Source organism: Thalassophryne amazonica, chromosome 3, assembly GCF_902500255.1.
Source record: "Thalassophryne amazonica chromosome 3, fThaAma1.1, whole genome shotgun sequence".
Classification (NCBI taxonomy): domain Eukaryota; kingdom Metazoa; phylum Chordata; class Actinopteri; order Batrachoidiformes; family Batrachoididae; genus Thalassophryne; species Thalassophryne amazonica.
Genome location: NC_047105.1, coordinates 7,867,313 through 7,882,269, shown reverse-complemented (window position 1 = coordinate 7,882,269; position 14,957 = coordinate 7,867,313). Strand labels below are relative to the sequence as shown.

The following is a 14,957-nucleotide window of genomic DNA, read 5'->3' as shown; positions in this document are numbered from 1 at the left end:
CTAAAGAAGGGGTACTGCTTATGACAGCAAAGATATTTTTACTGTTGTGGACATTTCTCCAAATTTATCCAAAATAACTTGATATTCTTAATTAAATAAAAAGGACAGTGTACAGGTGGAATAATTTTCTTCAAGATCAGCGCATCACCTTTTGTTCCGAGGAGACCGACAGGGTCTGCAGACGTGCCGTCATCAACGCCAGACTCTGCTCAAATGCTGCGACCAGATTAGCCTTTGGAGAAAGACAGTGTGAGAGATGGAGCGATAGAGTGAGAGGAGGATGAAATCGCAGACCAGTATGAGTCATAGGCTGCATCAAATCATCTGCAGTCTCACACATTCACAACACATCAAACAAAAATGTTTTTCTCAGACGGCTGGGAGCAGATGGAGGTGATGAGGGCCCTGAGTCGTGGACAGCTCTGGGTGATGTCAGATATGAAAGACGGTGATGGAATAATGGTGCCACGTTGGCGAATACAAATTTCTTCAACCATATTTAACATGTTGAAATTAGAATGTGTCCAATAACATTGTTTTACAAAATAACATCTGGAATCATGTGACAGAATAAACAGTGAGGAAGGCGGCTCAAGTCAAGTAGCTGGTGCCGTGTGTCACTGCATCTAGTACCATAGTTTAGAACCACACTAGGTTGTGATTGTAATTGCCCAGATACAACAGGTCCATCCCCACTTCCCCAAAGTAACCATTTATCTGCCACAGCCAGGTGAAATATGGGTGTCCCATTGACCTTATCCAGTTGTTGGAGTCCTCAACACTGAAAGAGCTGTGTAGGGGAAGGCAGGGCATAGTGAACCAACTTAGAATATAATGAAAAACACAGGATTATAAAGATTTCTTCAAAATTATTAAATATATGCTGATGCATATACAAACTATAATCCAGCAAACCAGCTATGTAATGTGTGAGTGTCTTATATAGTGATATGAGTCCTTTAGTAAGTAAGTAAGTAAGGTTTATTTATATAGCACCTTTCAAGATAGAAATCACAAAGTGCTTCACATAAGAACAGAGAAATTAAAAACAGCAGAAACATAAAACCATAAAAACTAGGTAAAAGCCAGCCTATACAAAAGGGTCATTAGCTTCACTTTAAATGTTTCAACAGAGTCCACGGAGCGTAGGTCCAAAGGCAATGCATTCCACATTTTAGGTGCCACCACCTCGAAAGCACAGTCTCCCCTGGTCTTCAGTCTTGTCCTAGGCACAACCAATAGGCCCAGGTCCGAAGACCTCAGAGACCTACTTGTCACATATGGATGTAATAGCTCGGTGATATAAGATGGCATTTGACCATGCAGAGCTCTAAAAGTCAGTACTAGAATTTTAAATTGGAATCTGAAATGGATGGGGAGCCAGTGCAAGGAGGAGAGGATTGGGGTTATATGTGACCTCTTTGATGACCTAGTCAGCAGCCTCGCAGCCGCATTCTGAACCGTTTGTAAGCGGCCCAAAGAGGACTTGCTAAGGCTAAAAAATAGAGAGTTACAGTAATCCAAACGTGATGACACAAATGCATGAATGATCATCTCCATCTTCGCCCGAGACACAATGCTGCGCAGACGGGCAATATTGCACAAATGGAAAAAACAAGACTGTGCCAGGCGGGTAACATACGCGTCAAAATTGAGGGAGTGATCGAACGTAACACCCAAGTTTCTCACTGCTGAGCGAACAAAAGGGGCCAGAGAACCAATATTCCCAACCACAGTGGGAACAAACTCGTCAGGGGCACAAACAAGGACCTCAGTCTTTGCTATATTTAAGGACAAATAGTTGGCCGCCATCCAGTCACCAATAACCTCAACACAGTTCTGAAGAGCAGATACCCTAGAGACCGTTTGAGGAGTGAATGAGATGTACAGCTGGATGTCATCCGCATAACAGTGGTAGGAGACATCTTTAAAACTACTCAAGACATGACCAAGTGGGAGCAAATATAGCACAAACAATATAGGTCCCAGAACAGAACCCTGAGGCACACCACAGGATAGCATGGCAGAGGAGGACATAAATTTACCAGCAGCAACAGCGAAAGTCCTGTGTGAAAAGATAAGACAAAAACCAGTCCAGAGCAGACCCAAAAATGCCCACCCAAGTCCTTAGTCTCTCAACTAAGACTCCATGATCCACCGTGTCAAAAGCTCCAGAGAGATCCAAAAGGACAAGCACAGAATATTCACCTGCATCTCTGCGCATTAAAATATCATTTGAAACTCTGAGAAGGGCAGTTTCTGTAGAGTGCAAGTGGCGGAACCCAGACTGGAATTTATCAAGAATATTATGTTCAACTAAAACCTCATTAAGCTGTTTGGCCACCACTTTCTCCAAGACTTTGGAAATAAAAGGCAACTTTGAAATTAGTCTAAAATTTTGAAGGAGTGAAGGATCAACATTAGGCTTTTTTAAAAGAGGGTGAATAACTGCCTGTTTAAAATACTGAGGGACATAGCCGGAAAGCAGTGATCTATTTATTATCAATAAGACAACCGGGCCAATAGAATGGAAGACCTTTTTAAAAAAGGAGGTAGGGACGATATCAAGTGGGCAGGAGGAAGGTTTCAATCTGTCCACCAGACCAGTGAGCTCTTTCAGTGATATAGGTTTAAAACTATCCAGAACTGATGGCCGGGTAAGATAGGGAACAGAAGAAGAAAGAGAGGGATTAATATTTGCCCTGATATCACGAATTTTGCCGATAAAAAAGGACAAAAAATTGTCACAGTCTTCATTTGACTGAATGATAGCAGCAGGAGATGCAGGTGTAACAATGTCTCTGATTGTGTCAAACAAAATGTTTGGATTCCGTCGGCTGTTAGAAATTAAAGTGGAAAAATAAGCAGCCCTCGCATCTTTCACCATATTATTAAAAGAGATTAAAAGCTCCTTTAAATGAAGGAGGTGGACCTGGAGCTTTGTAGATTTCCACAACCGCTCCACTTTCTGACATGATCTCTTAACACTACGAATACTGTCATTCATCCAGGGGGAGGAGTTATTCAGAGGGGCGTGTCTGGTTTTAAAAGGAGCCACTCTGTCCAAAATTGAGAGACAATGATGATTAAAAGAATTAACTAAAATATCAACATCATCTGAACTAAACAACTCATCAAGGTTAAAAGCAGCAGAAAATACATCTGCAGTAAAATGATTAAAAATGTGAGAGCAGATCAGAGGAGGAGCAGACGGACAATCCAGATTAAGAGACAAATTAAAAAGAATACAAACATGATCAGAAATAAAAATATCCTCAGAATAAATAGACTCAATATTAAGACCCAGAGTAAAAACAAGATCTAAAACATGACCTTTGCTGTGTGTGGGGCCAGACACGTGTTGGATCAAGTTGAAAGATTCCATCAGACTGATGATGAACTTTAGAAAATATTATAAATACAACTGTCAGAATTTCTGTTCAAATGTGAAAACACTTGTTTAGAAATTATAGAAATAATTCATTCTTTCATTCATTCATCTTCTTCCGCTTAGTCCAAGTAAGGGCTGCAGGGGGCTGGAGCCTATCCCAGCAGTCATAGGGCGTGAGGCGGGGTACACCCAGGACAGGACGCCAGCCTGTCGCAGGGCCACAAACAGACAAACAAACACAGACACACCCACACACACACGGACAATTTAAAGATTCCAATCCACCTAACCAGCATGTCTTTGGATGTGGGAGGAAACCGGAGCACCCGGAGGAAACCCACGCAAACACGGAGAGAACATGCAAACTCCACACAGAAAGGCCATGGGAATTGAACCCACAACCCTCTGCTAACCACTGAGTCACTGCGCCGCCCAGAAATAATTCATGGAAAATAAATGTATAAGCTTCAACAAGTAATATTTGTCATCCACTTGATACTGGGGCTTAGTAAACCACTTTCTAGACTGATTCACTGTGGCCCGGGTGCATGTGACACACATGAGTCATGTTATCAAATAGCTGATAGTCTGGAGAAGACATAACACATGCTCATCAGTTGGACGGGGTAGTCTTCTAACTAAGAACAATTTTTTTGGGCCACCTTTCCTCTGCTGTGAGAAATAAATACAAAGACACTGACATCCACAAAATTTACTTTTGATAGAAAAAAACTGACTTCAGTTGCTCTTAATGTATCCAAAAACAAAACACTAATTTATAAGGGGGATGTCTTTATGCATAAAAATATGGCATAACTGCTGGAAATATATATGCAATTTTGCAGATATAACTACTGATTCACTGTGCCCTGTGATTCACTGTGCCCCGGTTTCCCCTACTGCAGGGGTGGCCAAGTTCGGTCCTCGAGAGCCGAACTTGGCCACCCCTGCCCTACTGGATCATGCCCAGAGAAGTGGACCACATGGTTGTACTGTCCTAGCTGATGTACCCTCATAATGCAAATGATGCTCAATATCTGAGTCTCCCTAAGTCACTGCAAATCTATTGCAGCACTATTCATAGATCCTTCAAGGAGAGACACACAGTAGGACAAGAAACCCGTGATCATATGTTGGGCAGATCTCAAAGTTATGTTAAAAAAATGCAAGGATAGGCTCCATGTTAGTTCCTGCTGCAGTTATACAAGAAACATCAAGGTATCAACTTGTGATTTTGTCCTACATCCACAAAAATATCAAATCCTTGCTGTCAGTTATTCTTCAGAATCCAGTGGACACTGTGCAGAAACAAAACAGTAGGAGACTCAGAGAGATTACATCTTAACAGCCAATATTTCACAGTGGAAAAAAGAGAAAACATAAAATATTTAAAATTTGAGCCCAACTGATATAGATTTCTGGGATGTCAATACAATATTGCGGGAGTAAAAAATTTACAACACTGACATACCTGCTGATATATACATAAAAAATTCATTATCAACCCCTTGTCACAAAGTAATGTAATTGAGACCTGATGTTTTACAGTTTAAATATGAACGAACTATAAATATACCCAAGAATCAACCAATGTGTGTCACACTGCCATCATATTGCCTTCACTTGGACTGACAGTCATCATGTTGTATAGCTCAGTATTTGCATAAAACGGACTTCCCATCTCTTTTGGCCCTGCCTAGCTGGTGACATCACCTTGTCTCTTGTCACTGTAAAGTACCCACTCTGTCACCAAAAACAAATGGCAGCTGGTCGCTTTGCTTCTGTCTCTTGTAGCTAATATGACCAAGGGGGTGATGAAGGTCCCAGCAATGCTTGACAAATCTGTAAGCAATGCTGTACTATGTAATGACACCATATCCAATGAACGCAGTCACTCCAAACTCATCACATTGTTATGCTTAGTCAGTGCCCATATCTGTTACAATGCAACAAGGTAGGGACACCCACCTGCCTCATTTTGGAGAGATGTGGGTTTTATTGTTTGCTTTTGTTGTTTTTTTACAGCTGTGATATTTCTCCGATCCGGATCCAGTAATTTTTTTAAGGATTCTTTATCATTGCAGGATAGGGCCAATTTCAACATTTTTGCATCTAACTTCATGAAGACGGGTCACAAAGGCTGAACAAAAATTAAGTTACGACACAACAATAATTTAGCATTTGCTTCTCCTCATTGAATAAACTTGTTATTAGAAAATAATAAAAAAAAACTTGTGTAGTTCATGCAGTTTCTCTTTCTAAATACATTTGCTGAAGATCTAAGGGTTTAACCCTCTGGGGCCGACGCCGTCGTATACAACGGCGGAGACCAAGCTTTACTAAATTATAAATAACTTTTTAATGATATGAAATAGAAATGCACTTTTTTTTTTGGGCTGAAAAGTTAACTCCGCTGACTTTCGAGCCACCATCCACCATCTTTGTACTCCTTGTAGAAGCTGTGTGATGATGTGAGCAATGTAAGTGTCCAATCGGAATTGGTTCACTGTCACATGGTTTTCCAAAATCCAATCGTAGGGCAGATTCACCTCACGTGACACACCAAAGATTGTTTTTAGGAGTGATGTGTTACTAGTTTATTATAGTTTGCTGTGTGTTTTGAATAAATGTGTGTGGAAAATTATTTCTGCTTTACTTTTCCTTTCTTATTTCTGATTGTAAACCTTTATTACACTTACAAAACACAACTATAGCATATATATTTTGAAAGTACAGATTGTCCTGGAAACAAAGAGACATAAAACTTGATTCTGGGAAGCAGGGAGAGCTGTTAACAGCAATCATAAAACATTTATGCCAGGCGAGTGAACTGTCCAAAAAATGCCCTCGGACCCCAGAGGGTTAACCACTGAATCTGAAACATGACGGTAGATGCATGAAACGACATGGAATAAGTCTCTTTGCCAAAGGGTATTCCATGTGATGTCAATGACCCTGTGGCCTTGGCGGAGGTTTGCACTCTCCGAGTGCTTCTAGTTTTTTTCTTTTGGATTGTTTATTAATTAAAATAAAAGTTTTCACATTGGCAAAAGTAACACAGATATGAAAATGTCCGTGAAAGCCTCAAATTGGCAGATATTATTGGCCAATAGTATATTATTCGGGCCTCCACCACCTCCTGACAGATCCCTAGGCATTTACAAGCCAGCTGAGAGACACAATCCCTCCAGTGTGTCCTAGCTGGGTCTTCCCTTGGACCTCCTCCCAGTTGGATGTTTCAGGAGGGCCTTCCTGGGAGATGACCAGGAGCCAACATCACCACATGCACAAACTCCCTCAGCTGGCTCCATTAGTTGCAAAGGAGCAGTGGTTCTACTCAGAATCCCTTCAGTGTTATTAATCCCAACAGTTCAATTGAATGTATAATTTTTGATTAAGTTTATTGGAACCACACCACAACTTAAGTTCACCATATTTAATGAAAGTGTATGTGTGCGTGCATGTGCACATGCACGTGTGTATCTGCGTGTCTAAAAACTAGCACAGGTTTTAAAAGGAACAAAAATAACAAATCTTTGTTAACTTTAATTGAAACAACAAGCAAAAACCCACGCCATCAGGGCCTCCGCCCTGGAACTGGGTATAGTTCTGCTACTTAGGAACTACTTCCTGTGGGCAAAACACTAAACAAATGTGACTTGCAGATGTCACATCCACTTAATATCACACAAAAGCAAGAGGGCTATGGAAGCAACAGTCCAACAAACCTGGCCTTGCTGCTACACCAACATCCAAAGTGCAGCGTCAGCGGGAAGCAGGCAGGGGGCGACAGTGAGTCCAGCAGTCAATACAGCCAAGAATTTAGAAGACAGGGACAGTAGCATTAGGTTTGGGATTGCACTCCTTTCAGAAACATATGCAGAAATAAACATGCAAACACAGAGGGAAGGCAACACAAGCTACTGCATGTGTTAGTGCATAAAGGTGGTGAGTCACGTGTGCAACATGCAACTGGAAATTTTATTGGTTGTCTGCTGGATCAATTACCACTTTAGGTCAAACAGGTCATACCATACAGTACATGTTTTCAATCAAGGTCGCAAAGTGTGTTAATCACAAACAGCAACATTTGGAGAAAGTATCCCAAGGTGATGCATTAAATATATATATATATATTTGGTCTCTAATGAATGGCCTGTTTTAGTGCTTGTTGCGGTCAATAGGAGGCATGCTTACTGTACACGGGGGGTTCACAAAAAACAAAACACAGATTGAAGTCTAAAATAAGCATTTCAGGCCTAAATTTGGAAGTTTCTACCAGTCTGAACCAGTTCAGGAACAAAAAATTAAAACCACAAGCAACTGATGTATCACCAGGAACAAAAAATATTAAAAGATACATATTTTTATAATTGTTCCAGAATAAAACTTTTATTTGAAATAATACTAATCAGTTAGTAATTTGTGCTCTGAAAATCATGCACGCCTTTGAATAGCGGACAGATATTTATTAGCAGCAAGCATTTAAACTAAAACGTTGGTGTGGTCTCCCCGTTTCCAACCAAAGGAGGCAAATATTGTGCTATGAACATTATAAATGTCAGAGAATAATGTTGGAAATTGTTAGCTCGCTTGAGTTAGGCTAAACACTGCGCCCAGCATAGCATATCGAGTTATATGTAACAGGAGATATATTAAGTAAAATATATACAATGTCAACAGACATCCAAAACATATTGTTATGACACACAGTCTTACATGGAATGTTACTAACCAGTATTTCATTTGGCTCTAACTAGTTCAGGATTAATAATTTTAAGGTGAAACCCAAAACAGGAAACGTTAAATTGCGTTGGTTAGGGTTGGGGGAAGGAGTAGGGTTAGTAATAGTGAGCACGGAAAAAAAAACCCTGTCACAAAAATTTGACTCATTTCGTGACGGGAGCATGAAAGAAAACACATGAGACTGGGCTGTGTCCAAAGTTTTTTTGGAACATTCAGCAGGAGTTGCCAATTGGTGCCAAATCCCCACTTGATCAATAACTGTATGTCTGAATGTGAAGGAATTCACCTCTATCAGATGATACAACCAATAGCTGAACTGTTGCTGATGTCTCCATGCAAGAAATTTCATTTACGTATTTATTTATTTATTTGCTCAAACAGACATATTTATGAGTGTCATCTCCATGTTATAAAATATACACATTGACCAAATACTTTCAAAGTAATAGGACAAACTTTAAAGACAGTCATAAAAAAAGAAAGTATACGTACATTGGCAGAAAGCTGCAGGGTCAAGTTGGCGACTTTTTCCTGGGAGGATTCCAGCTCTCGTCTTAACTTCCGGATTTGCTGTGGAAAAATTTCACAGTGACTCCAATAGTTCCAACGGGTTTCATTGAATACAGCAATGGAATTAATTTCTTTGGGTTAATTCAAAAAGATCACGTATGCAATCATAGGTGGAGCTAATGAGATGGTTTCAGGTGTTAAAACCCTCAGAAAATACTTCACACCTGCAGCCGATACTTCTTAATACTCAAACAAATTCAATAATTCCTTCAGATAATGATTCAGTTATGGAACACTGAACACACAAAATGAACAAATGAATTAAACAAGTATTTTCAAGAACTGAGTGCTTCAGAAACAAAGGAATTAGTTGCTTAAAACTTTTTCAAAATGCCCCAAACGCTCACTGACCCAACTGCTTCAGAAATGTATTTACTAATTTTAAAACCTCCAAACACTAAAAGAAGGTCGCTTTGGATAGTTAGTGAGTGAATGGTTTTTAAATGCTCAAAGCATAAAGTTAAACACTGGCATCAAAAAAGGATTATTCTGAAATGTTCAAAACACAAAACACCACACAACAATGGGGATTCCAGTGTTTCCAAAAGCTGCCTGGTCAAGTTGGCAAAGTTTTCTTCATTTCAAAATGCTCAAACAACCGAAATGATACAATTACTTCAGACTATGATTACTGTTAAAAATATAACGCAATGCTGAAATACCCTTGATCGTATGAGCATAACTATAGGAAAAAGAATGTGACCTTTTGACCACTTCAAATAGGTCAAGGTTAGCCATCTTTGAACTTGTCCAAGGTCTCTGTCCCAAGAATGCTCCCTGTGAATTTGAAGACCCTGACAGTAATAGGACAAGAGTTATGTCTAGCATAGACAGACGGACTGACACAAGGCCCTTGCAATACCTGATGGCTATATTTTGGCCTCGGATAAAAATGCTTGGAAAAACTTAATGAACCATTTGCTTCAATGAGCTTCAAACACTTGAAACAGTAACCATGACTTCAGGAAATGATGTGCTGTTCTGAAACACTGAATCAACCATTTTTTCTGAAAAAGATTCATTGTTTAGAAATGTTTCAAACTGTATGATGAAAAGACAGACAACGGTTAAACCTCTGTACACAACTAAACACTTTCTGAACATGAACAGAAGTAAAATGCTACTGAAACTCTGCAGTGGCTTGGAAGTACAAAATAAAAAAAAATTATACTGACAAAAACAAATTGAGAAGCAAATAAACAAAAGTAAATTGTGCATCAAGTGTGCATGAAGCAGGAGTCGTATGCAAAACATGTAAAATCGTAGCTGCCTCTAACGCCTTGTACACCTGTTGCAGCAGGTGTCGGACAAATTCCAGGTGACACACATGAACATCTAAGACCACTCACATGGCACTTAGAAAATGTGTAGCCATTCGTGCTATTAACACAACAGTCAGCAGACAATCACTGTCAAGTTGGATGTGAAATTTGTCTAAGGGCCCCAGGACTGTGGCTTTGCAAACAGACACAGTGACACAGTGTGTGCGCTGAACTGACAGGGCGTGTGTACGCCAACAGAAGCGGCTGTGGAGATCTGTGGATCTGGACGTCAGGGCTAGGGAACACATACTGTGTTTGGACGGACATGGACTAATAACTGCCCACTGTGACACACGTGTGTCTGCTTGCTGTCCAAACATAGACATAAATAAAAACATATATTGCTGTGGCGACAGGCAGCAGTGAGTAAGTGTGAGCACAGCATGGACACTGACAGGCTGCCTCCAGCTTGAAATGGACCATCAAATGATAACACGCAGCGGAGGATCTGACTGTCACGTCACCCACGTGAGCTCTGTTCCACATGATGCAGTGTCAGTCCTGTGGTGCGCTGTCCACAAGACACGCGGGGCCAGCTGGACACACCGGACCAGTAGATGTGGACATGATGAGAGCACCCTGCTTCTCATTCATGTCATTTCATGACTGTATGTCTGTCTGTCTGTGACCATGAGTCATCTACAGAGGAACAGACAGATATTTCTATTGTCCTCTTGAAAAGAGGGATTCAGTACAATTCGGTGTTTTTATATGGTGTGTGGTTTTATTTTTTTTAAATATGTCCATGTCCTTCCTGATATGAGGCAGTGCCCTGCACTTTTCACAGGACAGGGATGGTAGTTCAGTGGTAAAGATTCTAACTGGCAATCAGAGCTTTTGGAAAGTGCAGGTTTGATTCCCATGAGTGGCATGTAATTTTTTTTTGTTATTATTTTCACAGCAGCTGCTGTGAAAAGCTGCTGTGTTCCTGCATGCACAAAACCATCACAGCATGTATTTTTTTTTTCTTCACGATGATCATGCAGCTGCTGGCACTGTCTTCCTGCATGCACGAACCGTCGGCACGATGTTTGCATGGTTCGCTCATACGAGCTGTTCCGAGTCGCCCTGAGTTACACACATTATGTGTGAAGGGGCCCTAACTTTTGTAAAAGTGTTTATAAACTTACAAATTTATTTTACTTTTGTAATTGTGTCTTCCAAATGTAAACTTGTTTCTCAACTTGTAAATTTGTTTTCCAAATGTAACTATGTTTACTTTTGTGTTTCTAAACTTGTAAATTTATTTTTACTTTTGTAATTGTGTCTTCCCAATGTAAACTTGTTTCTTAACTTGTAAATTTGTTTTATAAATATACATTTGTTTTAAAAATTGAACTTTATTTTTACTTTCATGATTTTATTATTATTTTATTATTATTTTATTTTCTAATTTTATTTTCTAAATATAAATTTGTTTTTAGTTTTGTAAATGTGTTTCTCAACTCTTTCAAAATTTGTTTTTATGTTTGTGAATGTGTTTCTCAGGTTGTAAATTTGTTTTTACTTTTGTAAAAAAAAATTCTAACTTGTAAATTTGGAATGCACTTCCCACCACCGCAGAAAGCAGCGTAAAATGTTACAAATAAAGAAAATGCTGGTTATTTTTAATGCAGTGATTTTTGCAGATGCAGACTTTTCTATGACAATGTGTTTTAGATTAAATGGAAGCAGCAGGTACAAACAAACAACAGACACGAGAGATAAAAAAGAAAGCGAAGTAAATGATGAACTGAAAACAGATGTTTCTGAATACTGATGACATCATGTGATAAGTGGACCTGTTTCAGCAGGAATTAGACAACATGCGATACAGAAGGAATGTGAGGTGAAGCATGAGGACACATTGGCCTTACCTCTCCCTGTATCCTTTCCTCAGTCTGAAGAATGCACAAACAAAGCAATAAAGAGGAATAGTGCACTGCGTTAACTTTTGGAACAGGTACGAGACCCCCCCCACCCCCCACCCCCACCCCCCCCCACACACACACACACACACACACACACACACACACACACTTACACACACACACACACACACACACACTTACACACACACACACACACACACACACTTGTAAATAAGAATGTTTTTTTCTGAACTTACCTGGTTAAATAAAGGTTAAATAGCAAAAAAAAAAAAAAAAAAAAAAAAAAAAAATCAAAACACCTCTCCCTCAAAAAATTAAGAAATTATTAAGGATTTACAGGGACAGTAAAGTTAATCAAAGAAAGAGGAAGGGAAAAGCATAAAATTCCAACAAACCCAAAAGCAGAAACGTAAACAAAGTGACTGTGTGCACTCACCGATGAATAGTTGGATGAAGTGTTGGACACCAAAGAGAGTGCAGAGCCGTGCACTGAAATATGAAACACAGTCAAGATTCATTAAAGAGAATTTTAATTTGCAAATAACAGTCAAAGTAGAGCATAAGATAAATATGTATGGTAGAAATAATCTATCTATAAAGCAAGAGGTGTGCGTCTGTGCGAGTGTGAGCACGTGGTTCACGTTTCTCTCTGATCATTTTTTAGATCAGCATCAGCTTTCGGATATGGCTTGCCCACAGCACGATGATATGCATCCTTTATTATGAAAAGTTTGGGAATTCATTTTCAAAACCTTTATTTTGAAACCTTTATTTTGATTAACATTGTAACATTCATACTTTCGAGATGGTGTGGCTCACTGATGTTACTGGTAGCAAAGTTAAACAACATCAGATAGTTCATGTTGCTTGCGCCATTTCATAACAAAACGTTTAATGCCAGCATCCCACCAAATACTTTTACTGTGAAACACACAATGTCAGTACTCCTTACGACGAGTTTAACTTGACAACACTGGGGAGACATTAAATTTCCCACTATTTGTACAATGTTTCAGTAAGTACATGAGATGAATAAAATATATTTTCACACTATTTGTACAATGTTTCTGTAAGTACATAAGCTGAATAAAATCTTATATTTGTTGTAAGTTCAAGGTTAATTAAACTGTGTTCAGGAGTTGGTGTACTGAGGATTTGCTGTTTAAAATATTCTAAATGTTCTGTATTTTTGTCTGAGTCTCTTACAATAACCTGTTTAACAGGAATCCTTTTATTTTCATCTAATTGATAATAAAACTGATTTTTTAAAACAATATGAAACAATATATTCAAATAATAATATAAGTACACCTCTTTGTACATCCCATCCCATTTTCAAACAGCCTCATACGAACATCCATGAAAAATCTACATATGCTTACAGTTTTCTATAGGAATACAAACTTCCTACGGGTACTGCACTAGGAATAATAATTATTAGCAGCAGTAGTATTCTTTTTCCTCTTGTGTCTTAAGGAAGGCTACTGTTGTAAATAAACTTTTGCCACAGGATCAGAAAACATTAATTTCAAATTTAGATTGTGTATACAAAGACCAACAATTAAACATTTTGTGGAATCCAGTTAGAACTGTCAATGGAAAGGCTACCGTTGGCTGTACATTTGGATTAGATCTGAATACTTACTTCTAATCTACAGTAGAATGGAAATACACCAAGTAATTTTTTTTCACAGACCCACTCGGTCCCTGTAAACCAAAATCTCGTCTGGGCCCAACAAGCCCAAATTTAATCCAAAACGAGTTTGACATCTCGGGTCTGTATGTAAAATCTGTCAAATGTGGGTGGATTCAAGTGAAACTGCCCTCTGGTCCGATTGTCAACACTCTAATAATCAGCTAAAGATAAGAAGTGCTTTGGAGCTTCTGCATATTGGGATCATTTTGGGTCTACACTCCGTCTTTTAAAACTTTCAGAACACTACCAAGACTTTGTACCTGTGAAGATGTGGAAATTCCCCCCTGCTCTAACCCACTCTGTGACATTTAATGACTTCCTGACATGCTGTGTGAGCAGCCTTGTTTTATTTGAGGTCACCATTAAGTGATTCCCCTGCAGGAAGGCTGGCAGTGTTGGCTCACCGTCATCGCCCGGTTCACGGAAAGATCCAGACCGCATCATGCTTTTTGGCCGGTCGGCCACGGACATGCTGCTGCCCAGGGGGGAAGATCCATAGAGCTCACAAGCCGAGTCACTGGGGGGCCCAATGCTGTTGGATCGCGATATCCTCGGGGTGCCACTGGAAATTGGGGCAACTAACACAAGGAGAAACATTTGGTGAGGCAGTGATTGGTCCAGATAAAAGTGAAGGAAGTGGTGACACTTCCTGTCCAACAGCAGGTCTACAGCTTGGTATGGAGCCCAATGACGCCAACTAAAACAGTAACACTGACTGGACTGCTTACTTTATGACTGCAGTTCTAAATAAATGTTAATATGAGTTTTCGTGGAGGCTCCAAAGCTTCACCATCACTCACATACAGCTGGTCTACCATCAGCAACATGAATGTCAAGGCTACGGAGGAAATCGGTTTGATTTGGATCTCAAACTCAACCAGTGAATGCATTTGGGTGATTCTTAGACTACGGGCACTTATTATGTCCTTTGATCATATTGTATGAAAAACAGAAAAAAGGGGAAATTTCACACTTTTATAGTTATCTTTTCAATGAAAGTCAATCAATCAATCAATCAATTTTTTTTATATAGCGCCAAATCACAACAAACAGTTGCCCCAAGGCGCTTTATATTGTAAGGCAAGGCCATACAATAATTATGTAAAACCCCAACGGTCAAAACGACCCCCTGTGAGCAAGCACTTGGCTACAGTGGGAAGGAAAACCTCCCTTTTAACAGGAAGAAACCTCCAGCAGAACCAGGCTCAGGGAGGGTCAGTCTTCTGCTGGGACTGGTTGGGGCTGAGGGAGAGAACCAGGAAAAAGACATGCTGTGGAGGGGAGCAGAGATCAATCACTAATGATTAAATGCAGAGTGGTGCATACAGAGCAAAAAGAGAAAGAAACAGTGCATCATGGGA

At 39.7% G+C, this 14,957-nt stretch overlaps 1 protein-coding gene across 5 annotated transcripts in view; it reads right to left on the bottom strand.

The window, feature by feature from the left end:
- nav1b (neuron navigator 1b) overlaps positions 1-14,957 on the bottom strand; it is a 184,187-nt gene that overhangs the window by 50,682 nt on the left and 118,548 nt on the right. For 2 of the 5 annotated variants that reach the window (XM_034165569.1, XM_034165565.1), the window contains exons 10-14: positions 14,001-14,174; positions 12,337-12,389; positions 11,886-11,909; positions 8,630-8,707; positions 149-232 (exon numbers count right to left, since the gene is read on the bottom strand). In XM_034165569.1, coding sequence (XP_034021460.1) covers positions 149-232; positions 8,630-8,707; positions 11,886-11,909; positions 12,337-12,389; positions 14,001-14,174 — 413 coding nt within the window. Of the gene's footprint in view, positions 1-148; positions 233-7,119; positions 7,132-8,629; positions 8,708-11,885; positions 11,910-12,336; positions 12,390-14,000; positions 14,175-14,957 lie in introns of all 5 variants that reach the window. The other 3 variants (XM_034165551.1, XM_034165560.1, XM_034165573.1) reach the window with 3 other exon arrangements.